The sequence below is a fragment of the Marmota monax genome, unplaced genomic scaffold, assembly GCF_021218885.2.
Source record: "Marmota monax isolate L192 unplaced genomic scaffold, Marmota_monax_Labrador192_F-V1.1 WCK01_AAM20220418_F8-fsc00022, whole genome shotgun sequence".
Lineage (NCBI taxonomy): Eukaryota > Metazoa > Chordata > Mammalia > Rodentia > Sciuridae > Marmota > Marmota monax.
Window position 1 is genome coordinate 28,026,294 of NW_026695215.1, and position 24,084 is coordinate 28,050,377.

Below are 24,084 nucleotides of genomic sequence, written 5' to 3' on the forward strand. Positions count from 1 at the left end.
GAGTTGGGGTCTTCTGACAGTTGGAACCAGGCAAAGGGAAACACATTCTGCCACCAGAGTAGCTGCTGGGCACACTCCAAGTAATATGAAAACAACTTGCACAAACTGAGCCCCTGAGCCAGGAAGGCCAATGCCCTTGAGGTGGGCCATGTTGAACTCTGACCCTGATGTTTGTAAGGAGAGTGCAGCAGGTCAATGTCAGGTATGGCTGCATGTGACCCTGGTCAGAGTTACACCACTTGAATACTGGCACAAAAGGAGAGACCAAGGTAAAGCAAATTTATTTTAAGGAACAACTCCCTTTCAAAATGATTCTCTATAGGAGACCAAAGGAAGCATGGGGCTAAACCAGCGTCCCCTAGTCTGGGTGGCCACAAGCCCACCTATGTTCTGCTGTGGGTTCTGGCTTCAAATGCCAGACCCAGGTAAACCTCACTTTCAAGAATAAAGATGAACCCACAGAAGACCACCTATTCTGTACTATCTCCTTACTGTCCAACTAAGGCAGGAGGCATGATGTGACTCCTTGTGCTCCATGCCCGTGACAAAGGCCAACTCAATTCCCTACCATCTGTCTCTAGCTGTGGCCAAACATGTGAAGCTGGAAAGCAGAGACCACTCCAGGGCCCCTTGCAGTATAGATATTTTTGAGGCAGGGTAGGTGGGCAGCACATGTTACATTCCAAGTAAAATAGCTACAGGGTAAAACACTCCAATGCCAATTTATTTTTTAAAAGGGCTCTGTGTTATCCTATGGTTTGCCTTTTTTTTTTTTAATATTGTACAATCTTTGAAAATTACATGAGTTGTAATGATCTAATCCTATTAATAGCCGTTCAAAAAACAAATAAACAAAACAAAACAAAGCAAACAAAACATTCCCTCCCTCCCAACAACCATCTGGGTGAATTAAAAGTCCTGAAAAGAAGCCAATTCAATATGAACTCTACCCTGGTAGAAACAAAAAGCAAAAAGATGAGAAGAAAACAAATTAACTAAAAGGTGTGTTGCCAGTGTCTCTCAGGAGTGGGGCCCTGGCTGTTGCCTGGAGTCGTGAAAGGCAGAGCCTGCAGCATGCAGTATGGCAGCCGGGAGTCCTTGCAGCCACATTTCATCCCGGCATGTCCATGTCCCAACTTAGGTATCATGGAAATCCTTCAACAGGGTTCTTCTCCGCTGTTCTGCTATGTGCATCTGGTTCTCTAAGTCCTGCACAAAGGAAGCAAGGATGGGTGTTTGCATGGTTCAGTGCCAGGAGTAGGGAGTAACCAAAGCCACACCTACCATATCAATGGGCTCCAAGGAGCCAAAGCAATGCCCTTTCCACCCTTCTCAGCAGCAGCTTCCAGTTCTCATACCAACACCCTGTTATCTATGACCCCACCCATCTTCCCTTACCTGCACTGCAAGAAGACAACAGGCACTTACCCCTCTGTCATAGCTGTCCGCTCGCTCCACTTTCCACGAAAGGTTTTCAATCTCAGCCTCTAGCTGAGCCTGCTGGTATTCAAACTGTATGGGTAGAGCAGGAGGGTCAAAAGGAGAGGGGAATGTAGCCGGGCAGAGCCTGAAGATAGAGGGTCACATGCAGTACCTCAGGCTCGCTTCAACCCCTAACAGATTATCTCTAGAGTCTCCAAACAAAAGGCAAACTAAAGAGTATAGCCAAATGGCAAGACCATACTTGTCCTCTAACACCAAGGAAAGGGAAAGAATTTAAAGACATTAAAAAGAAGGCTCCCGGGCTGGGGATGTGGCTCAAGCGGTAGCACGCTCGCCTGGCATGCGTGTGGCCCGGGTTCGATCCTCAGCACCACATACAAACAAAGATGTGTCCGCTGAAAAGTAAAAAATAAATATTAAAAAATTCTCTTCTCTCTCTCTATAAAAAAAAAAAGGCTCCCAACATATAGGGAAACAGATGCTGCAAGAAAGTCAAAATGGATATGCTCAGACACTGTATTCACACTGAACATTTCTCTCTTTTTTTTACTAATTATACATATGAAGAGAGAAAGCACAACAATTTTCCTCAATGTCTTATTTATATAGTAAAAAACAGAAACAATCAAATGATGGTATAACCGCAAAATGGAAAACTGATGAATCTACCAGTCTGGTAAATAGTGACAATTATCAAAATTAATTATGGTAATAAAATGTTACATTTATTACTATGTACATTTATACATATGTATGTGTATATGTACACACACACACACACACACACACACACATATATATTATGTGTGTGGTGGTGCTGGGGATTGAACCCAGAGCCTCAAACATGCGAGGCAAGTGCTCTGCCACCAAACTACACCTCCAACCCCCAGAATATTAATTTAAAAGCATGGAAAATGATAATGATGGTCATTTCTGTTTGGTGGGAATATGGCTGATATAAATGTTTCTCTGTTTTCCAACATTTAAACAAAAAATAGGAATTGCTTTAGCAGGAAACAACCCATATTTAAGATGAAGAATTAAATAAAGGGATTGAAAACAATCAACTTAGAGATTGAGGGGGAAGAGAGCAGATTCAAAGGGGTAAATGGACAGAGGTCTTTTTGGCCAATTGCCCCACCACACACACACTTTTTTTTTTTTAAATAAAAGGGGAGGTACTGTGTGGATTGAACCCAGTGGCACTTTACCACTGAGCTATACCCCCAGCTGTTTTGTATTTTGATACAGAGTCTTGCTAAGCTGCTGAGGCTGGCCTCTAACTTGTGATATTCCTACCTCTGTTTCTCAGTTGCTGGGATTATAAGCAAGTGACCAGGCCCAATGGCCATCAATGTTCAGAGGTTAGGTGCATCTGCCTTTCCATTATACAAAATGACAGTACTGAATGCCCAGAATAGAAATGGAATTTTGCAATTAGACAAGTTTTGTTTTGATTTTGACCTTCCAATACCCAGGGTCAGATCCCTGTTCTCCTGCAAAAGTGCTGGTAGACAAGGGTGCCTCTGAAGCTATAGGACAAGCATGCAGGGATTGCTTTGCCTTACCAGCTTCTTCCTGGGGCCAGACTCCATGTAGTATGCATATGGGTAGGTATATTGCAGGGTATATCGACACTGCATAGGAGGAAAAGAAAATAAACCTGTATCTGTAATTCTAACCGACCTACCTCTCAGGTGGCTCTTACAACTCTTACCTCACCATGCAAATTAACCAGGGTCTGTAGATATGGGACTGAAAGAAATGAAGCTAAACTAAAGAAAGAATGAACTAGGGGAAGACATGGGGAAAACTGAAACAACAAAGCATGGACTCAGAATACCCAAAGTTCTTTTTCAAACTAATCACCAGTAGCTACCTCATAACTTTCCCTCTTAAATCAAATATCAGAGTCCAGTTATCTATGTTACTACTTGTCCAAAGATAATAATCTCTTTTCCCTTGAGTGATGCAGAGATGCAACAAAATAAGAAAAAGGGTTCCAATTTTTCCTGCAGGCAGAGGCAGTGAAAGATTCTTCTTAAAAGGTGAGGTCCTTGATAGTCCTAACACAGGGAAATGTAAATCCATAAACAAGCATGAACGTATATGCAGGATGGCAAATCCCTCTATCACTTTAGAGATGGGGTCTCAGAAGTCTGCCCCTGACAGGGTTAGGCAAAACAGAGGGTGATCATTATACCCATAAGAAAACCCAAGAGTGAGTTGGTAGATACCTTGGCCAAGAGCTTGGCAGCATTCTGTAGATACTGCCAGTCAATCCAAGTTCCCAGATTGTTCATCACCCTCTCCTGAATCTTCTCATGAATCCGCTGGTATGTTTGTGCCTCCAGCTGTAAGCTTTTGTTGTGGTTTTCCCACTACAAAGCAGAGAGGATGGAGAAAAGTACAGGAATCCCAAGAAAGTACAGAGGTCCACATAGATGTTCAGGACAGCCACCTTGGCTATCAGGACATGACCACAGACTCCTCTAACTTATGGAAAAACTTGATGGCCCTTCATTCTCCTACAACTCATCATTCAACCAAGTTAAGTACCAGGTCTTCCCAGTCAGTTGTGGCTGCCCTGTATAGCCAGAAAGCCACATCTAAAGAGACAACACCCAAGGCTGCTGTAAAAGCTCCCTTCACTGACTTCTGTGTGAACAGACTGGCTCTGGTCTTCAGTTACCCCAGTTATCCTATCTCAACAGGTTAACTAAAAGAACCCTACAATGGAACAGCAGGTGCTGGAGAGAATACTTACCCTCTCAAAATAGAATAAGTACTTCTTGAGGGCCTCCCTGGCCTGGGCTTGCTGACTCTGGTTGACAATGTCAGGATTCTCTTTGTACCGACTGCACTCATAGTACTCACTGCCATGAGTCTTCCAATCTCCTAGACACATCCAGCAGAAGTCTGTGCAAAACAGAGGGTGATCATTATACCCATAAGAAAATCCAAACTGGCAAAGCAGTTAGATGAACAGACCCTGCTCCACAGGGGCAGAACCTCTCAATGGTGCCTCTTTCCAGAAGGAATGTCTATCTCTCATCCCAGTCACATCTTACTGTCCCCATATCCTGTGCTGGTCAATAGAAATGACAGCCTATGCATACTTTCCATTCCATAAGCACATGTGCTATGCACCTTACTGATCTCATAGACAGATGCTGAATGTATAGTCACTGGTCTGTTATGTTGATGTCATTATAAGCAGCAAAAACTTGTTCAAATGAGGCCTACCTGATCATCGAGACTCCGATCCTCACAACCCCTGCTTATTCTTGACAGAGTTTTTATATGTGAAGCTGGGAAGAAAGGCTTTTTCTTTTCTTTTTTTTTAAAGAGCTCTTTCTATAAAAGCTATATTCAGGAAACAATTCATACTCAGAATTATAATTCTGCTTCCATAATAAAGAAATCAACACAGTAGAGCGCTCACCTGGCATGTACAAGGCCCTGAGTTCGATCCTTAGCACTACATAAAAATGAATAAATAAATACTGAGGCGGGAGGATTAAAAGTCCAAGGTCAGCCTCACCAATTTAGCAGGATCCACAACAACTCAAATAAAAAATTAAAAAAGGACTAGGGATGTAGCTCAGCATTCCTGAATTCAATTCCTAGTACCAAAAAAAAAAAAAGTATATTGTGTAGGGTCGCTCTATTAGGTGGTATAATTATAGATGATCATTAACTCTGGGTGTTAGGAAATTGGAAGACTATAGCTAAGGGTGGGGCACAGAGGGGTCTTCTGAGGCACTAGGAATATGGTAGGTACTAGAGTATCTGTCATCTTCTATTTTTATTTTTGAGAGGGGGGTCTATGTTACTCAGGCTGCCTTTGAACTCCTGGGATAAGTGATCCTCTAGCCTCAGCCTCTGGAATAGCTGGGACTAAGGACACACACCACCACACCTGGTTGTCACTCTTCTTTAAAATATGTTTGCCTAACATTGTTCTGTGTATGATATACTTCTACCTCATTCAAACATCTTCAGAGTCACTCTTTCCATCTAGGATCCTGTAATATGCATTCTGATTTATAAACAACCTACTATAGTTTCCTAGTCCACATCAATGAAGCCATGTAGAAGGCTACTTGAATATTTTTTCTACTTGGAAGAATTTTATTTCTCGATCGGGCAAGAAGGAAAGCAAAATCAACAGGCTCTAGTTATGTGAAGTGTTCCTGATAGATAAAGGAGATCTGAAAAGCCACATCAAAAGCCTCTCTGAAAATTCCTCTGGTAGGAAAGTATGATTTTACTACATCTGGTAAATCCAGGTGCAACCTGCTCTCGAGTATCTAAAGGTAGCACAGATAAGTTCCTTGCTACTTACCTTCCTTAAAAAATAATAAAGTTAAAATTTTCTTAGATGACCGAGGATCAGATTCATCCCAAGCTTGACTTCTGACTACACGTCAGAAGGCACAGGCACATACAACCACACTTGGCTATCACTCTTCAGTGGGATTACAAAAGGGATCAATAAATAATAAATAAATAAAAAGCTATTATGATGACTACGAGTGACTAAGGTTCCCCTTTATTTTGTCATTTCACTACAAAAGAACTTTACTAAAGAACCAGTGGAGACCCAAGCACAAGAAACATAGACTGTGCCACTGGGCCTTAGGCACCAGGCCTGGGACTCACCGTGTTTACATTTGGAGCATTGCTGTCAGAGGGAAACAGAAGAGAACACATTAGGGGCACGCTGACCAAAGGCTCCATGTCATACATGCAAAGTGTACAGGCTTCTGCTCACCATATGATTGCAGCCTCCATTCTTCTCAATGCAGATGTTGCACTTGGGACACTGAGGAGACAGAACGGTGCCATTAGGCTCACGCACCATCAGGCCAGTTCTAAGACAAATTACACAAAACTCCTGGCTCCTTTGCCTAGTAGCTCATCATGCGAGCACTTCTGGGGAGGAGCATCTCATTTAAATGTGGCAGGTCGCTGAAGCTGGAACAGCAATTCAAGGAAATGAGGTCAGCATGTTTGGCTTTGAAACAATTCAAGCACCAGCTGAACCCCACTAAGTCTTCCACCATGTATCTTGCCATGAAGCTGCTTAGATTAAGCACAGGCTGAATCAGCAGAAGGCCTACCTGCTGGGGAATATTGCCAAAGAAGCCTAGAACTGCCAAACTGGATTAAGTCTTAGTTGGCTTGCCTAGACTTCTGCTTCCAGAAGAGGACATTAAATCCCAAACAGCAATGTAGACTAGTCTGATGCTGTGTCTCCTAGCACCATGAAAGAGACTGTTTATTGTCATAGTCATAACTGTGCTTGTGAGCACACTGACTTGGCAAGTTAATTGGCCCAGGGTACAATGGCCTCTAAAGCCTGCAGGACATTCTTTCCCACGGGAAATGAAAATTGGACAGGGCTGTGCTCATATCACAGCTTTGCTGTTTTGCTCTTTTATCAGGTATAGACGATAAAAGCATTCAATCAAAACTAGTTTTCTTTTAATTAGTTTTCCTTTGGGTCAAACTTTCCCAAATATTTTGGCATTTTATTAAATTATATACACCCAAAGCACCCTATGACAAATTGCTACAAACTCTGCCCACTCTGGGTGAATATCCATAACCCCTAGCAAAAACCCTGGGACTCTATGTGTTCTATTCTCAGGTGGCAAATCTCCAAGCCAGAGGGCCCTGGACAGCACTGAGGGCAGATTCATGACAAGTAAGATATAGTCCTTACATCTTTAGTGTGAGCACTAATGTAGTTGGCCGTTTCAGAGTCATCTGCACACTTCGTGAGCCATTTCCGGATTGTGGCGCAGTCTGTGGGGGCATGATACATCTGACGACACTTGAAACTTAAAATTAGAAAAGAAAAACATTCAAAAATTCATTAAGTCAGGGTCCAACATTTTAAATTTTCCTTTTGCTCAAGCCAGTAGAACTTGAATTAAAGATTTTCAGAGACAAAGTCACCTTTCAAAGCCTTTGGAACCTTTACTTAACCAGGATTATACAAATAAAATGTTTCTGTTTAAACAAGTTGTGTGGTGTCAACTCTTTCTGAAAGGATGTCAAAACAGAGAACCCAGCTTCTTAATATGTATGTGTGTGTGTGTGTGTGTGTGTTGCTGGGGACAAAAGCAGGGCTAGACAAGTTCTCTACCCCTGAGCTACAGTCCCATCCCTGACCTCAGCTTCTTTTCCCCCCACCTGCAGTGGTAGGGATTGAACTTAAGACTCTTGCACATGCTAGGCAAGTGAGGTACCACTGACCTACATGCCCACCTGAGTCCAGCTTCTTGAAGGGTATGGTGAGGTGCTAAGAAGGACCCCTTGATTCAGACCCAAAAGACTAACTTCACCTCCTAGCCACATGTTACATGAGGATGCACAAATTCCAGAACTTACAAAATCTGCAGGGTCAAAATATATCTGATAATACTTAAGACTTAAAATCTGAAAAGAAAAAGACTCTGATACCCATTGGTCTAGGCTCTCATGTTTTCAACTTCCTCTTTGACCAAGCCATCAGTACTCTGTGCAAAAGCCCTTTGGTGGTAAGCCAAACAAATGCCTTAGAAAAATGAAGTTCATAATGTGGGACAAAGGATAAAGAACAACTATTTAGTTATTCTTAACTTTTGGTTCGACATACAGTCCCTTGATGATGTCTTAAAAGACAGAAGACATGTACACACACATCACATTTTCCATGTACTTCCTCTAAAGCCCCATCATGAATATTCCAGGAAGTTGCCAAGTAGGACAGATCTGAACTTAAATTATGACTCTACCATTTACTATCACCCCAATTTAGCCTGTATCCCAACTGCCTTACCTATTACATACAGCCAATCATACAGTTGTGATAATGCAGGAAAAGTAATCAGGACAGTACCTGTCATCAGGTAAGCCATTAGTTATATATTACACTATCTGCTGTATAAAGTAAACCCAAATATACATTCAAATGTAGATGTAGAATACATTTATGAATTCACATTTTACAAAAATTAGCCAAGAAAGATCATGACTGGGAAAAAAAATTTAAAACACTGTCGGGGCTGGAGCTATGGCTCGAGGGTAGAACACTTGCTGGCATGTGTGAGGCCCTGGGTTTGATCCTTAGCACCACATATAAATAAATAAAATAAAAGCTCTATTGGCAACTAAAAAAAAAAATCTTAAAAAACAAACACTGAGTGTTGTACCTTTCAAACACATATCAATGTCAATCATTTGTGCAGGTAGATCCACACAAACACAATCTCTAGGCTATGATTATAGCATAAACCATTACACATTTTCTTTTAAGAAACTATGCTATTCCTTGTCTCCAGACTGAGCATTAATGGAACATGAGGTGCTGGGCACAAACCTGCCTACTGAGAACAGAGTTGCTTTTCTGGTTCAGAGACCCTGTTTCTCTCAGCCCCACCTTCACACAGAGCAACAACAGTGATGCTACAGAGAAGGATGAAGCACACCCCAGGGCTGCTTAGCCACACACTCAATCTTACCAGAAGACCTCATTGCACCGATTGCACTGCACTCGACGAGCTCTAGGCTCCTGTACCCGAATAACCATGGGGCAGTCTGCACCAGGGCACAGCTGGAGCTGGTAATGACTCTGTGAACACAGCAAAGGGAAACAATGAGAATATTACCAATGTGCTGCCTCCAAAACAGACCTGTGTTGAGTGCTAAAATGCTTTCTTTCTGTTCTTCCACTTGTTGACAAAGATTAAGAGGCTATATACAAATTCAGAACAGATGCTGTACAGATCAGACATTGGCCAGATAGTGAAGAAGAACTATAAAAGTTTAACTTAAACCTGGTAACAACTCACTAGAATGACCTAAGGTTATATTACAAAATCGAATATCGAAATGTATCTGTGGGCCAGGTGCAGTGGAAGGTGCTTGTAGTTTTAGCTACTCAGGAGGCTGAAGCAGGAGGATTACTTGAGCCCAGCAATTTGAGGCTAGCCTGGGTAACATGAGAAATCATCTCAAGGGGGGCAGGGAACTATCACTGAGATGAAAGTACATATGGACTTGGGCTGGAAAGGAACACATTCCACTCAGCTGTGAATATGATAGCTCTGAGGGCTCAATGATCCTCAGGAATCTACTAAAGGCAGCAAATATCACAAAGAAGAAGGCCTTCTGCTTAACCTGCACCATGTGCATGAGATCATAAATCAATCCAATAAGTTTAGACATAAAAGACAAAGATGAAAATTGTGCTGCATGGAATTATCATCACCAGACAAGAGCTCAAGAGAGAAAAAAATTTCAAAACTGATAATGATGGAATTCTGGATGAGGTTTCAAAATGCTAAAAAAGAAATATCCTACTAGGCACAGTGGAGCACGCCTGTAATCCCAGCTGCTGGGGAGGCTGAGGCAGGAGGATCGTGAGTTCAAAGCCAGCCTCAGCAATTTAGGAAGACTCTGTCTCAAAATAAAAAATAAAAAGAGCTTGGGGATGTGGCTCAGGTTAAGCGCCCCTGGGTTCAATTCCCAATATTAACCACCCCCCCGCCCAAACAAAAGAAAAAAGAACTATCCCTTCTCTATGCAGAATCACAGTGAACTGAATGGAATCCTGAGGTTCACCTGACTTGTGTTCATTCCAATATACAATAGCTTGTTTAAGCAACTATGTATAAAGTAGAGATTTCTGTCCAGTCTATGGAACAGGAAACCAAGACTCAAGAGAGGCAAACGAATTAGTCAAAGATCACAAACAAGGAAGCAATATATCTGGGATTTGCACAGTGGTCTACCTGACTACCGGGCCTATGTTCTTCACTACCACTCTAGTGGTTTTTGAACTTTTTTAAAGCCATGGAACTATCTCTCCAAACAACAATACCTAAAGAAGCCTCACCTATAAAATAACTATGGTAACCATCAAATACAGATAAGCCCAATAAAAGAGAGGGCAGAAAAACAGGGGTCAGTCATACCTCCACGTAATCCCTGAAGAGGTAGCGCCTATATTTGTCTTTCAATTCTTCATTGGGAAGCAATGGAAACACAAAGTCTTCTGGTGTACGGAGTGGACAGTCCTGAGCCATACAAGAGACTCCTGTTGAACAAAGACAACCTGATGGACAACCATATTGTAGGAGACATAATACTTGCCCACTGGGTTCAAACAACACATTCAGATTCCATAAGAAATGCTTGGGGACTGGGGTTATAGCTCAGTGGTAAATCACTTGCTTTGCATGCGTGAGGCCCTGGGCTCAAATCTTAGCACCACATAAAAATAAATAAATAAAGATATTGTGTCCATCTACAACTAAAAAAAAAATTTTAAAAAAGAAAAGAAGGGGCTGGGATTGTGGCTCAGCGGTAGAGTGCTTGCCTAGCACTGGCGGGACCCGGGTTCGATCCTCAGCACCACATAAAAATAAAGGCATTGTGTTGAGTCCATCTACACCTAAGAAATAAATATTAAAAAAAAAAAAGAAAGAAAAAAAAAAGAAATGCTTGAAGCAACAGAATTTATTCTAAGAGGAGAACCTACACATTTCCATAGCAATGCAACAAAAATACTGATCCAGATTTATATATACATATATATCAATAACACCACAAAATAACAATTTCTATGGATCCTTTTTTATAGATTTCTTGACTAATGAGATAGTTCTCTATGATAGTTCTGATATTTAATATTATGTGCTTATGATTATTATTAATACAATGAGATTTTATAGATACCATTTAATGTGATAATTAGTATCAATGTCATCAAGTCATAGTAAAACAAATACTCCTGAAGCTAATCACTAAATTTGATTTACGCTATGTTGTCTAAATAGCAGCAAACTCTCATAGGTGTTTCTGAGTTATGGCTGCCACCAAGATAAGGGTAAGCAGCTTACAGGGCTGTTCACCTAAAAGGTGAGAGATACCTTGTGCATACACACTAGTATTTACAATAGCTTTAATTTCCTTGTTTTGCTGAGGATTGGGGCAACCTCTGCCACTATGTGAGCTGATGTGTTTAAAAATCACTAGTTCTGATGATTAAAAAGCTCAGTCTTAGAAGAAAATAGTCAAGTTAAATAGAGTATGGAGTATGAAAAGGCAGATTTGAAGATAAGTACTTCATATACCAGCCTTTTACAAGTTCCATGACAGACTCACCCACACCCACGCCATCCTTGACTAGAACCGAGCAGTGCTGCTCCCAGCAGCTGCGGCAAAACTGGTGCTGGCAGGCCAGAGACAGTAGGTTTTCCTTCCGCACAAATTGCATACACACTGCACAGTGATGAGGGGGATGGGTGGTAGGGACCTGGAGAGAAGTAAATCCATGTGAGCAAAAGAAGCCTTCAGGTCTAGGAAGGCCACAGGACAGCCTCAAGTAGTTGGGTACATGGAAGGTGATCCTGACTTTGCAATAAGTGTCAAAGCCCAACTGAAATGTGTGGACTCGAGTCCCAAAGGGGTTAAGTAGCAAAGGGACTAAGTAGCAAATGGGATAAAATATACCAGAAGGGCTTTCTGAAGGAAACAGTACCTGAGCTGAGCTTGCAAAATCACTAGGAGTCAGAGGAAGAGAGAATGAAATTAAAATTTACAGTTATTTATAATGTAAACCAGGTTCAGTGAATTAAATTGGATTATATAGGATTGTCAGACATGGTAGTGCATACCTATAATCCCAGCAAACTGGGAGGTTGAGGCAGGGGGATCTACTCCCATTCAGCACAGCACAGCACAGAGTTGGTCCTCAATAAGTACAAACCCAGTCATAAGGGTTCTTAGAAGCTGAGTCTGTGAAGCGTCTCACAGCATATACTGCAGTATTACATGTCAAGGACAATGGTTTTTCCATATCAATATGCTCAAATCACTGGGTGCATACCCATAATCCCACCAATTTGGGAGCTGAAGCAGGAGGATTGCAAGTTGAAGGCCAGTCTCAGCAACTTAATGAGGCTCTAAACCTCTATAAACAACTTAAGCAAGAGACCCTGCCTCAAAAAAAAAAAAAAAAAAAAAAAAAGAGGAGCAGGGATGGGGGGGGTGGTTTGCAATGTAGACCAGTGGTCAAGTGCCCTTTGGTTCAATCCCCAGTTCAAAAACAAAACAAAACATTGACCAAACTACAAAATATTATAGATTTTACCAAGTTACAACTCATCCTTAATATATCAAAAAGATGTCACAGATAATTAACTTGGAGGGATAAAGAAGGAACTATTCTAGAATGTGGTAAATGACCACAGAGCTTTAAGTCACTTTAACACTATGATACATAAATCGGCAAAGACAATTTGGATACCCTGGCTAAAATTACAAGCCAATGGAAAATTCCACTTACAAGTTTCATTAGATTCTTTTTGGTTCATTAGGAAAACAAGAAGTTGAGGAAAAGGCCTATATTCTGTATGTCCAGTATGCTTCTAGAAACCTTTCTCCTAAGAGGGTGCAGAAACTATTTGGGGATCTATGCTCCAATTCTTTTTCCTCGGAGCTCTTTTAATACAGCCCTCACTTAAAAATTATTGGACAAATGTTTGCTAAATATACCCAGGATTTTGCTATTCATTGTTAAGACAGTTCCTATGGTAGGGAGGTAAGATATGAATTAATCACTACATCACACAATGTATATATAATCAGACAAGTTTGGAGGGAAATGATCTCAGGGAAAAGGCTTTGTGAAATGGTGGCTTGGATTTGAAATCTTTTTTTTTTTAGTTCCAGGCATTGAATCCAGAGATGTTCAACCACTGAGCCAGCCCTTTTACTTTTTCTTTTGAGATAGGATGTTACTAAATTACTTAGAGCCTTGCTAAGTTGCTGAGTTTAGCTTTGAACTTTGATTCTCCTGCCTCAGCCTCCTGAACTGCTGGTATTACAGGCCAATGCCACCATGCCTGGCTAGGTTTGAATCTTTTTTTTTCTGTGTGTGTGTGTGTGTGTGTGTGTTTGTGTGTGTTGCTGGGGATTAAACCCAGGGCTTTATTCATGCAAGGCAAGGTACTCTACCAACTGAGCTATATCCCCAGCCCCTGGATTTGAAGGTAAATTTACCCCTTTATCTTTAAAGGTAAATTTCAGTCACGTGTGGTGGCAAATGCCTATAATCCTAGGTACTTAGAGGCTGAGGCAGGAGAATTGCAAGTTTGAGGCCAGCCTTGCCAACTTAGTGAGATCATGTCTCAAAAAAAGAGATAAGGTGACATAGGACCAATACTGAGGGGAAAAGAAGGCAAATTTCATTCCTACAAGTCAATATGGGGACAGAGTCCAAACATTCTGGGTCAGAAAAGGCATAAACAGAATCAAAGAGGTATGCAGTGATCTTGACAACACCAAAGCACCTAGAAGGAAGGGAGTACAAGCTATGTGTAAGTGCAGACAGAAAGGAAGGTAAGGCAAGGCTGGAAAGAACCCAGGGACAGGCAATGAGTTACTCTCTATAAAGGAAACATTTTTTGGCTGGTGGTACTAAAGATAGTAACCAGGGCTTCACATCTACTATACAAATGTCCCACTCTGGAACTACATCTCTGGCCTGAAACTATAAAGATATAAAAGATTTAGGTCTGGCATGCTCACTGGTTGGACATGCTTGCTACAAACAAAGCGAAAATGTTTCTCCGTGATACTAAGCCTTAGCAAGAACAATGTGAATCCAGAGAAGCCTCACTCAAATCGAAGATACTTACATGTTTTGATGGATTGGGCTGAACTCGTGCCTCAACAAGCAGTTGAGAAGAATTGGACTTGTATCTACAAAACAGAAAGCAGAAATAAAGGAAATCAGAAGCTAAAGACATTTTTACTAGTAACAATGAAGAGAAAAGACCACCATATGTTGTGGTTACATTACCTTTTCACAGAACTAAACTTCATTTTTATCTGAGTAGAAAGATTTTGTTCTCTTTCAACATTTCAGCTCTCTATCAGTATAAGGAAAAATAACTGCTTCAAACTTAATGAACTACAAAAATATTTATGATAGACCAGATCTGTTTTAGATCTAGTTATGGAAATATAGGCAAATATCTCAAATACCGTCTTGATAGAAGAATTCCTTAAGACTCAAAAGGCAAAATATAAGAGTCTAACAAATTATGCTGCATTTAAGTTTATCAAAAGATACCATATAGTGAAAACCTGCCATATATTGGAAGATAATCATTGTGTGTATCTCTTATCTATAAACTGGCAAAGAATTAGTATCAGAAGAAATTAAAACTAAAAGTCCATTTCAAAAGACAAAATAACAAAACAAACAAACAAAAAACCACAAGAAAAAGAACAGGCATTTCACACAGGGGACAGAAAAAAAAAATTAAATTAAAAACAAAAGCCAGGGATGGTGGCACAGGTCTATAATCCCAGCTATCCAAAAGCTGAGGCATGAGAATTCCAAGTTCAGGGCCAGTCTCTGAAGCTTAGTAAAACCCTGATCCAAAAGAAAAAACTAAAAGTAAAAGGGTTGGGCTCAGTAGTAAAGTGTGCCCCTAGGTTCAATCCCAAGTACCAAAATTATCCAAACATCAAACAAACCAACAACAACAACAGCAAAAAAAAAAGAGAAACATTGAAATATCATTTATTACAAAATTAAGTAAGACAGTATCAGGATCATTCAAATACCACTGATGGAAACAAAGTTGAATAAACACTTTGGAGAGCAATTTGGGCCAGGTATGGGGACGCATGCCTATAATTCCAGCCACTTTGGTGGTTAAGGCAGGAGGATGGCAAGTTAAAAGTCAGTATATCAGTATGGACAATTTAGCAAGACCTTGTAGCAAAATAAAATAAGAAGAGCTGATAGCCGGGTGTGGTGGCACATTCCTATAATCCTAGAGGCTCAGGAGGCTGAGACAGAAGGATAGCAAGTTCCAAGTCAGCCTCAGAACTCAGTGAGGCCCTAAGCAAATTAGTGAGAGCCTGTCTCAAAATAAAAAAATAAAAAGGGCTGATGGAGCTAGGATTGTAGCTCAGTGGAGAGCACTTGCCTGGCATGTGTGAGGTACTGAGTTCAATACTCAGCACCACATACATAAATACATAAATACATACATACATACATAAATAAATACACAAATAAATAAATAAAATAAAGTTGTGAGGGGGAAAATTTTTTCAATAAATAAATAGGGCTAAGGATGTGGCTCAGTGGTTAAGTATCCCTAGGTTCAAACCAGTACTTTTAAAAAGGGGGACAGCCTGGGAATGTAAATCAGTGATCCAATCCTCAGTACTGCCCCCCCAAAAAAAACAAGGTAAGTTAATTGCATCAGGCAAGGACCGTATCTCCTTTATGTGATTGCCTTTCCCTATCTAGTCAGAATGCTTCCTTCAGCTACCTTTGTTAAAAGATCTGTTTTATACCTGGTTCTCAAACTAGTGTTCTAAACACTTTTAGCTATTCAAATATATACTCTCAAGTTATGCTGGAGAGTTTGGACAGTTGAGAGAAACCCCATTACCAGAACCCATGTCCAATAATAGTAATAAAAGTTCATCTGCAATTGTATCCAAACATACTGAGCTCTGAAGTACAGAGCATGCCAAAGTTAGGGAATCAGAAATCATTTGACTTTTCCTGATTGTGCTGAGCTGCTCCAGTTGATATGGCTACCCCAGCCATACATAGCTTGAAGAATGGAAGGCATAATCTTCTTTCATGGATCAATGGAAACACACTACATGGAGAAAGGAAGACTTGCTGCACTGCAAGTGGGTGGAGATAGTAATTCTGCTTCTCACCTAGGGAAATTTTGTTCTCCAGGGATTATTTGACACATTTTTACTGTCAAAGACTTAGGGATGACTTTCCTTACCTGACTTCGAGTAGGCCAAATCCAGAGGCACTATCAATCATTCTATAACCCAGAGAGCAGTGCCCCACAAAACAAAGAACTATCCACTTGGATGCAGTGGCACATATTTGTAATCCCAGCTACCAGTGGGGCTGAGGCAGGAGGATTGCAAGTTCAAAGCCGGCCTAGGGAATTTAGTTGAGACATAAAAAAATATCCAAACATGAAAAACTTAAAAGGGCTAGGGATATTGTCTGGTGGAAAAGTGCTTGCCTAGCATTGGCAAGGCCTAGGGCTCAAACCCCAGTACTGTTTTTTTGTTTTTAGGAGGAGGAAGAGGAGAAGGAGGAGAAGGCGAATGAAGGATCTAAAGAAAGAAGGAACGAGCTAGCAATTCTACTTTTGCAAATTCCTTCTTAGGGGAAGGAGAAGCAGGTGGGGGAGATGAGGAAGAGGGGGGAGAGGGGAAGGAAGGGAGAGAGGGAGGGAGGGATGATATAGCCCAAAATGTGCTAAGGATGAGAAACACTGAGCTAGACAGAGGCATATGCCTCTGAAGGTAGGACACAAGAGATCTATCCAGAGAACGTAAGAGGAAGAAGACACCTTTTCATGACAACATCTAAAATATCTCTAAGGTCTGAGGTTCAAGAACTCTGGTTCTGGAGGAGGTGAGAAGGAACACTCAAATATCCTAAGGCAGAGGTATATGGTAAAGTGGCCACTTTTTCTTTTTCAAAATTTTTTTAGTTGTTGATAGACCTTTATGGATAGACCCCCATATAAACAGAGGTGCTGAGAACCGAATCCAGTGACTCAAACATGCCAGGCAAGTGCGCTACCCCTGAGCCCCAGCCCCAGCTCCTTTTTTCTTTTTTTAGTATTAGGAATTAAATCCAGGAGTGCTTGACTGCTGAGCCATATCCCCAACCCTTTTTATTTCTTATTTTGAGACAGTGTCTCACTAAGTTGCTTAGGGCCTTGCTAAATTGCTGAGGTGGCTTTGAACTAATCCTCCTGCTTCAGTCTCCCAAGCCACTGGGATTACAGGTGTGTACCACCATAGCTGGCTTTTTGTTTTGTTAACAGTACTAGGGATTGAACCTAAGGCTTCAAACATGTCAGGAACATGCTCTACCACTGGACTACATCTCTAGCATTTTTTATTTTGAGACAGTGTATGGCTAAATTGATGAGGGTGACCTTGAACCTGTCAACCTTTCCTGGCTCAGCTTCTTTTTTTTTTTTTTAGAGAGAGAAGTTTTTAATATTTATTTTTTAGTTTTCGGTGGACACAACATCTTTGTTTGTACGTGGTGCTGAGGATCGAACCCGGGCCGCACGCAGGCCAGGCGAGCGTGCTACCACTTGAGCCACATCCCTAGCACCTGCATGGGCTTTTTTCTTCTTATTATTTTTTGGTATTGGGACTGGAATCCAAGGACACTTTACTACTGAGCTACATTCCCAGTTATTTTTTTTAACCTTTATTTTATTTATTTATTTTTATGTGATGCTGAGGATCGAACCCAGGGCCTCACACATGCTAGGCAAGCACGTCTATTGCTAAGCCACAACCCCAGCCCAATTATTTTTTTTTATTTTAAAGATTTTACTAAGTTCCTTTAGGGCCTTGCTAAGGTGCTGAGCCTGGTCTCAAACTTGTAATCCTCTGCCTCAGCCTCACCAGTAGCTGGGATCACCGGCATGTGTCTCCGATTTTTTCTAAAGGCAATATGCCATGTTTGAAGCCTTAGGTTCAATCCCTAGTACTGTTAACATCCTTACTTGATATATCCAAAAGAAGTAGCTGGAGATGTTGGCAATGTTATCTAGAAGGAAACTGATTAAAATCAACAATAGCACAGAATATTTCAACTAACTTCACTAACAATAGAAATTTAGATAAAGTATGGAACGCCTATAATGAAATACTGTGCTAGCATTAAAACTGAGGTAGAATATGCTGTACACATGGGAAAATGCTCATAATACACTGAAAGAAAGGGATGTATGATATGATCCAGTGTTTTAAAAATTTAATATGCACATTAGAAGAATATACTCCAAAATAAAAACAATAATCACTAGTGGGTAAGGAGGCAGAGCAGGGAGCTATGGACAATGTCATCTCCTCTCCCCTAAAGACCTTACCTGTCCAATATCTCTGAGACTTGCCAGTGGAAATTAACTAATATGAGTTTGGCAACTGAATGAGATACCTGAAAAGAAGAAAGAAAAATCAAATTAACTGAAGTTGCTTTTAGAGTGCTATATACTTTGAGAAATGCATATATTCACATCTATCCGAGGCTCAGGCTTGAATTCCGTTTTTTTTCCTGATACTGTTTTTCTCTTTTAAGTTCAGATTCATAAAATCCTAATGATTTTATGAATCTCCTGATTTTCAATCTTTGTTTTGGTGAATGACCCTTCTAAAAAAATTGCAAACTCTAATTTGAAACTTAACAAAACCACTTATTCTACAGTAAGTAACAACTTAGCATCTAATACGAATGAAAGAGCTATGGGTTCTCTAATGTAATGTATATTCCTGCAGGGTGTCATAGGAGGCCATACACCTCTATTTAGGCCTTATATTGCAGAAAATCTCCCAGCCTCATCCTTGCATGAATTCCACAAAGAAAATAACCAAACTCCTGTCTAGAATCCCTGGATTCCTAGCATCTGATGAGCACTAACTGCAAAGACTTTTTAAACGTTTGTGGGCAGTCTTTCTGGCCCAGACATTCTATTAGGGAACATTTAAAGCATATGGTTCTAGCTATTAAAGAGCCTCAGAAGGTATTTTAAACTAGCAATTCCTTTTGCAAATTCCTTCTTAGAAAGGACAGTGGATAAGTGAGCCACTGGGTTATTTACAATAGTAGAAAGTTAGAATAACTTAAATTGTCCAACAAAAAACGAGCTAGGTAAATAATATAATGACAGATTCATGCAATAGGCTACTATGTAGTTTTTGAAAAGAACGTTGTAGATGTTTATTGAGAGAAAGAATTTCACATTTCCATATTAGGTTAAAAAACCAAGTAGTGAGATAGCATATTATAGTCATAATATCAGCCATAATATCTTGGTAATTGTCAAGTAAAAGCTAACAATTCACCTTAAGTGTCAAAACTAGGGTGTGTCCACAAAAGATTGGGATGTGGTTGGAGGCCTAGATCAAACTTTCCAGATAGCACTGTAACAGAATATGAGGGTACCACTAAATTAAGAAATAAGGAACAAACTTCAGGCTGGAAAAATATGTAAAACATACTCTGCTCACTGGACTGAGTCCTTACATGCATCCACTAATGACTTGTAAGATAAGGCCTGCCTGGTCCACAAAAAAAGAACTTCAGGAGGAAGACAAAGTAACCAATATGTGATCCACATCCCTGGAGCTCAAGTCACCCTTGAAAGGAGACTAAACTTAACATTTTTAAAAGGGCACACTCATTGTCAAAGGCTAAATAATCAACGAATGTCTTCCTTTCCTACAGTCTGTCTATTTAGAGGACTCAAAGACAGTTTACTTCAAATGGAGCAGGGGTCCCCACTTGCCTTCCACAAATTGTAAGAAGCATCTGGAGCCACACATGTTGCCCAAATATTCTCTTACTGAGGCCCATGGAAGGCCTGTTTCCTCACTTAGAGCTGATGTTTTCTAATTGTGGCCCTAACAAAACTATTCATTACAACAGACCACTATCATGAAATGAAAATAGAAATCAGACATTTGGTTTAAACTTTAACAACTGAATGTAGCTTTTGTTTAAAAATACTTTTTTAAAAACTTGAGTTATGGACATGGTGGCACACACCTGTCATCTCAGTGGCTTGGGAGGCTGAGGCAGAAGGATCAAGTTCAAAGCCAGCCTCAGCAATTTAGTGAGGCCCTAAGCAACTCATCGAGACCCTGTTTCTAAATAAAATATAAAAAAGGGTCTGGGGATGTGGTTCAATGGTAAAGCACCCCTGGGTTCAATCCCCAGTAACAAAAACATAAACAAAACTATGACAGTTATACTACTACTATATTGTTTTGGATAAACTCGTTCTTTTACCTAGTGAGGCTTAATCAGCATCACACCCACTGCTTCCTATATGTCTCACTATGCTCCTCTCAGATCCACTGAGCACAGAACTAGACTGGATACAGAATGGCCACTCAGTTATTCTGATTATTAAATGATAACATGCATTTAAAAATAAATTCTGCTATTTCTTCAGGAAAGTCAAGAAAGTTTAACACTGAAATAAATCTGACACCTTTATCTCAACAGCACTAATAGCAACAACAAAGCTTCAGAATAAAACATGAGGTAGAGTCCACCTACAGATAACATAGCCCTGTTAAAGAAGAGCCAGGGCAGGGAGACACTAGCCCTTTATAAAAGTGGAGTGACATGAATATTTCTTAAAAACAGCCAGGAATACATCAATATACACAAGATAGCAGACACACTCAAATGTCAGCCACACAAATCTCCTACCAGCCTCCATAGGAGGAACTATTTTGATAACCAAGTCACAGCAGTGACAGACTGCCCATATAGTGTCCATAGATCCACTAGAGGACTGGATAAGGTGGCACACACCTGTAACTCAGCTACTCAGGAGGCTGACGTAGCAGGATCATAGGTCCATGGCCAGCCTCCACAGCTTAGGGAGACAATGTCTCAAAATTAAAAGGGTGTGACAGCCAGGTAGGGTGGCGCATGCCTGTAATCTAAGCAGCTCAGGATAGAGTTCAAGAGTTGATAGAGGATCAAGAGTTCAAAGCCAGCCTCAGCAACAGCAAGGCGCTAAGCAACTCAGTGAGACCCTGTCTCTAAATAAAATACAAAATAAGGCTGGGGATGTGGCTCAGTGGTTAAGTGCCCCTGAGTTCAATCCCCGGTACCAAAAATAAAAGTGTGACTACACCTCAGTAATGGACACCAGGTTCCAAAAAGCCCTGTAAGTAAAAGTAGCACAGGGATGGAAGAAGACAAAGAGACAATGGTACTCTAGAAGAATTTATTCTGAAATATTATCTCAGAAGGGAAGCTATCCTTTTCCTGATTTAGGTCACAATGAAGAACTAGCTGTACCAACTTACCTAGCCCAGTAGTTTTCCCAAGGAAGAAGTGGCTTCCTGGCAGAAGAGATAGGACAAGACTTTTGGGGTGATATTAAGCCAGATTAAAGGTAAAAAACTCAGTCTCTGTGCAAATAGCCGATTTTTCTCAGAACTAGTATTCAAATCATGCTACTTAATATTCCAAGAGCTCAGCAATCTGCTGGGCTCAGTGGTACATGTCTAGAATCCCAGGTATTAAGGAGGCTGAGGTAGGAGGATCAAAAGTTGGAGGCCAAAATGAGAAACTTAGTGAGACCCTGTTTAACAATATAAGAAAAAAAGGGGGTGGGTGGGTGGGATATAGCTCAGTTGTAGAATGTTTGCTGAGCATGTGCAAGATCCTGTTTTCAGTTCCTAGTACCCGCCCCCCAAAACACACACACACACGGGGGGGGGGGGGAGTGAGCTCAGCAATCTACTCAGAACTTATTAACAGCCAACACTTCTAGTTACAGAAAGGTCCTCCACCCATTCTGCCCATTCAGTATATGTTCTATGGAGAGAAATCTTCCAACAGATTAGGAGGAACTCTTGCTGTGCTATTGGGCTAACAATCTATTTGCAGTAAGGATTAAGTATTATGAAGATGACTTATAAGGAAAAGGACAAACCTTCAGCAAAAGGAAAATGGGTCCAGGGTAGTAATATATCATTACATGCTCCAAAACTTATTACTTAAGAAGGTATATATATAATCAATATTCTGTTAGATCAATGTAAAAAGGCTTATAAGTCACATTGACTTACGAATATTTTTTCTACTTTAGAAATATTAACCGAGGAAAACATTATAAATGAAAAACTAGGGGCTGGGAATGTGAGTCAGCGGTAGAGTGCTCACCTAGCACCAGAGGGACTCCGGTTTGATTCTCAGTACATTTTTAAAAAATAAAAATAAAGGCATTGTGTTGTATCCATTTACACCTAAAAATTAATAAATAAATATTTTAAAAATAAATAAATAAATGAAGAACTAGAAAGTACGTTGTCCAAAAATTCACATTCCCAAGATAATTACTTGCAGAGTAATCTGCATCTGCAATCACAGAGATAGAACCTACGTTTATTGATCTCTTCATCTCAGGGGCCAAAGAGTCCCTCTCAATGGGAATGGGTCGCTATTTCTTAAATCCTTATTCCACTATTCCCCAGGAGAAAACTATCTCTGATAAGTTACTTGGGACACTTACAAGATCATGAGTCAAGAAATGTGTGTTGGGGTTGTGAGTGCTGGGGATCAAACCTAGGGCCTTGTGCATGGTAGACAAATACTCTAAGCTATATCCCCAGCCCAATTACACTAAATTTAAACAAACTCTCAACAGCAGAGAGATGTTTCCCCCATCCCAAATGTTAAACTACATATTAAAGCCATTAAAAAAAAAAAGAAAAAATTTAGTTGTAGATTAATAGAATGCCTTTATTTTATTTATTTATTTTTATGTGGTATGAGGATCGAACCCAGTACCTCACACATGCTAGGCAAGTGCTCTGCCACATTCCACTGTGGCTCTGCTGAGCCACAACCAAGCCCCTATATTAAAGCCATTTTTTAAGAATTCATAATTTGGGCTGGGGATGTGGCTCAAGTGGTAGCGTGCTCGCCTGGCATGCGTGCTGCCCGGGTTCGATCCTCAGCACCACATACAACTAAGATGTTGTGTCTGCAGAAAACTAAAATAAATAAATAAATAAATATATATATATATATATATATATATATATATATATATATATATATATACACACACACACACATACATATATATATATATACTTAAAAAATTCTAAAAAACAAGAATTCATAATTTATATATAATAGTTCAAAAAGTTTAGTGGCTTTGATTACTAAATTCAGTTTAAAAAATCCTCTTGGATTATTTCTGATTTTAATTCCATGTTTCACAATGTGACGATTTTTTATTTCAACCACTAAATTTCAATCTATTTAGAATTGCCAACAGTAGTTATTCTAAGATATTCATTATACATATACACTAGACAATAAATACAAACTCCCTTGTTGCCAAATTCAACAAACATCTCTTATGTTTCTTAAAATTATTTATTGTATCTATTTAATTTTTAGTTGTCAATGGACCTTCACTTTATTTATTTATATGCAATTCTGAGAATCAAACCCAGTGCCTCACACATGCTAAGCAAGCGCTCTTCCACTGCACTACAATTCCAGCCCTCATGTTTTTATTTTTTAATTTTTTGCAGTACTGGTGAGAAGGGTGGGGGAGGATTTGGTTGTGTGGGGGGTGCAGTGCATACCATATTCCCATACCTTTCAAAGTAGGCTTACTTTTGACTCCACATCTCAACTCTTCCTTACCACTTCACCATCTTCATTCCACTTCCCAATCTCTAGTACTCCATCTCCTCAGCACTCCCATCAAGAAAGTCTCACTACTATCCAGAAAGTCTCACTACTACCCAATTAGGAAGAAAAGTGAACTGCCTAAATCCAACATAGGGCTTCTATGAAAAACATCATTCAATGATGAAATAGTCAATGTTCATGCATATGCCTATCAACTGTCCCGACCCCTCTACTTCATTATCCTCCAGATAGGCTTCCCGACATGCTATGTAACAGTAAGTATCAGATAATTCTTACAGAGTCATTATATATTGCCAATTCTTACTTGTTTAAAACACACTACTGCTCTCCAGTACTAAAGACAAACTTTA

At 40.2% G+C, this 24,084-nt stretch overlaps 1 protein-coding gene across 4 annotated transcripts in view; it reads right to left on the reverse strand.

Moving 5' to 3' along the window:
- Positions 1-703: 703 nt before the first annotated feature.
- The window catches only part of Arih2 (ariadne RBR E3 ubiquitin protein ligase 2), a 61,539-nt gene continuing 38,158 nt past the window's right edge, over positions 704-24,084 (reverse strand). For all 4 annotated transcript variants that reach the window (XM_046431725.2, XM_046431726.2, XM_046431727.2 and 1 more), the window contains 13 exons: positions 18,408-18,475; positions 14,142-14,205; positions 11,605-11,755; positions 10,413-10,534; positions 8,958-9,067; positions 7,175-7,292; positions 6,221-6,271; positions 6,109-6,130; positions 4,211-4,362; positions 3,681-3,824; positions 3,012-3,080; positions 1,429-1,512; positions 704-1,209 (listed from right to left, as the gene is read on the reverse strand). In XM_046431725.2, coding sequence (XP_046287681.1) covers positions 1,138-1,209; positions 1,429-1,512; positions 3,012-3,080; positions 3,681-3,824; positions 4,211-4,362; positions 6,109-6,130; positions 6,221-6,271; positions 7,175-7,292; positions 8,958-9,067; positions 10,413-10,534; positions 11,605-11,755; positions 14,142-14,205; positions 18,408-18,475 — 1,227 coding nt within the window. In that variant the 3' untranslated portion in view covers positions 704-1,137. The remainder of the gene's footprint in view (positions 1,210-1,428; positions 1,513-3,011; positions 3,081-3,680; positions 3,825-4,210; positions 4,363-6,108; positions 6,131-6,220; positions 6,272-7,174; positions 7,293-8,957; positions 9,068-10,412; positions 10,535-11,604; positions 11,756-14,141; positions 14,206-18,407; positions 18,476-24,084) is intronic.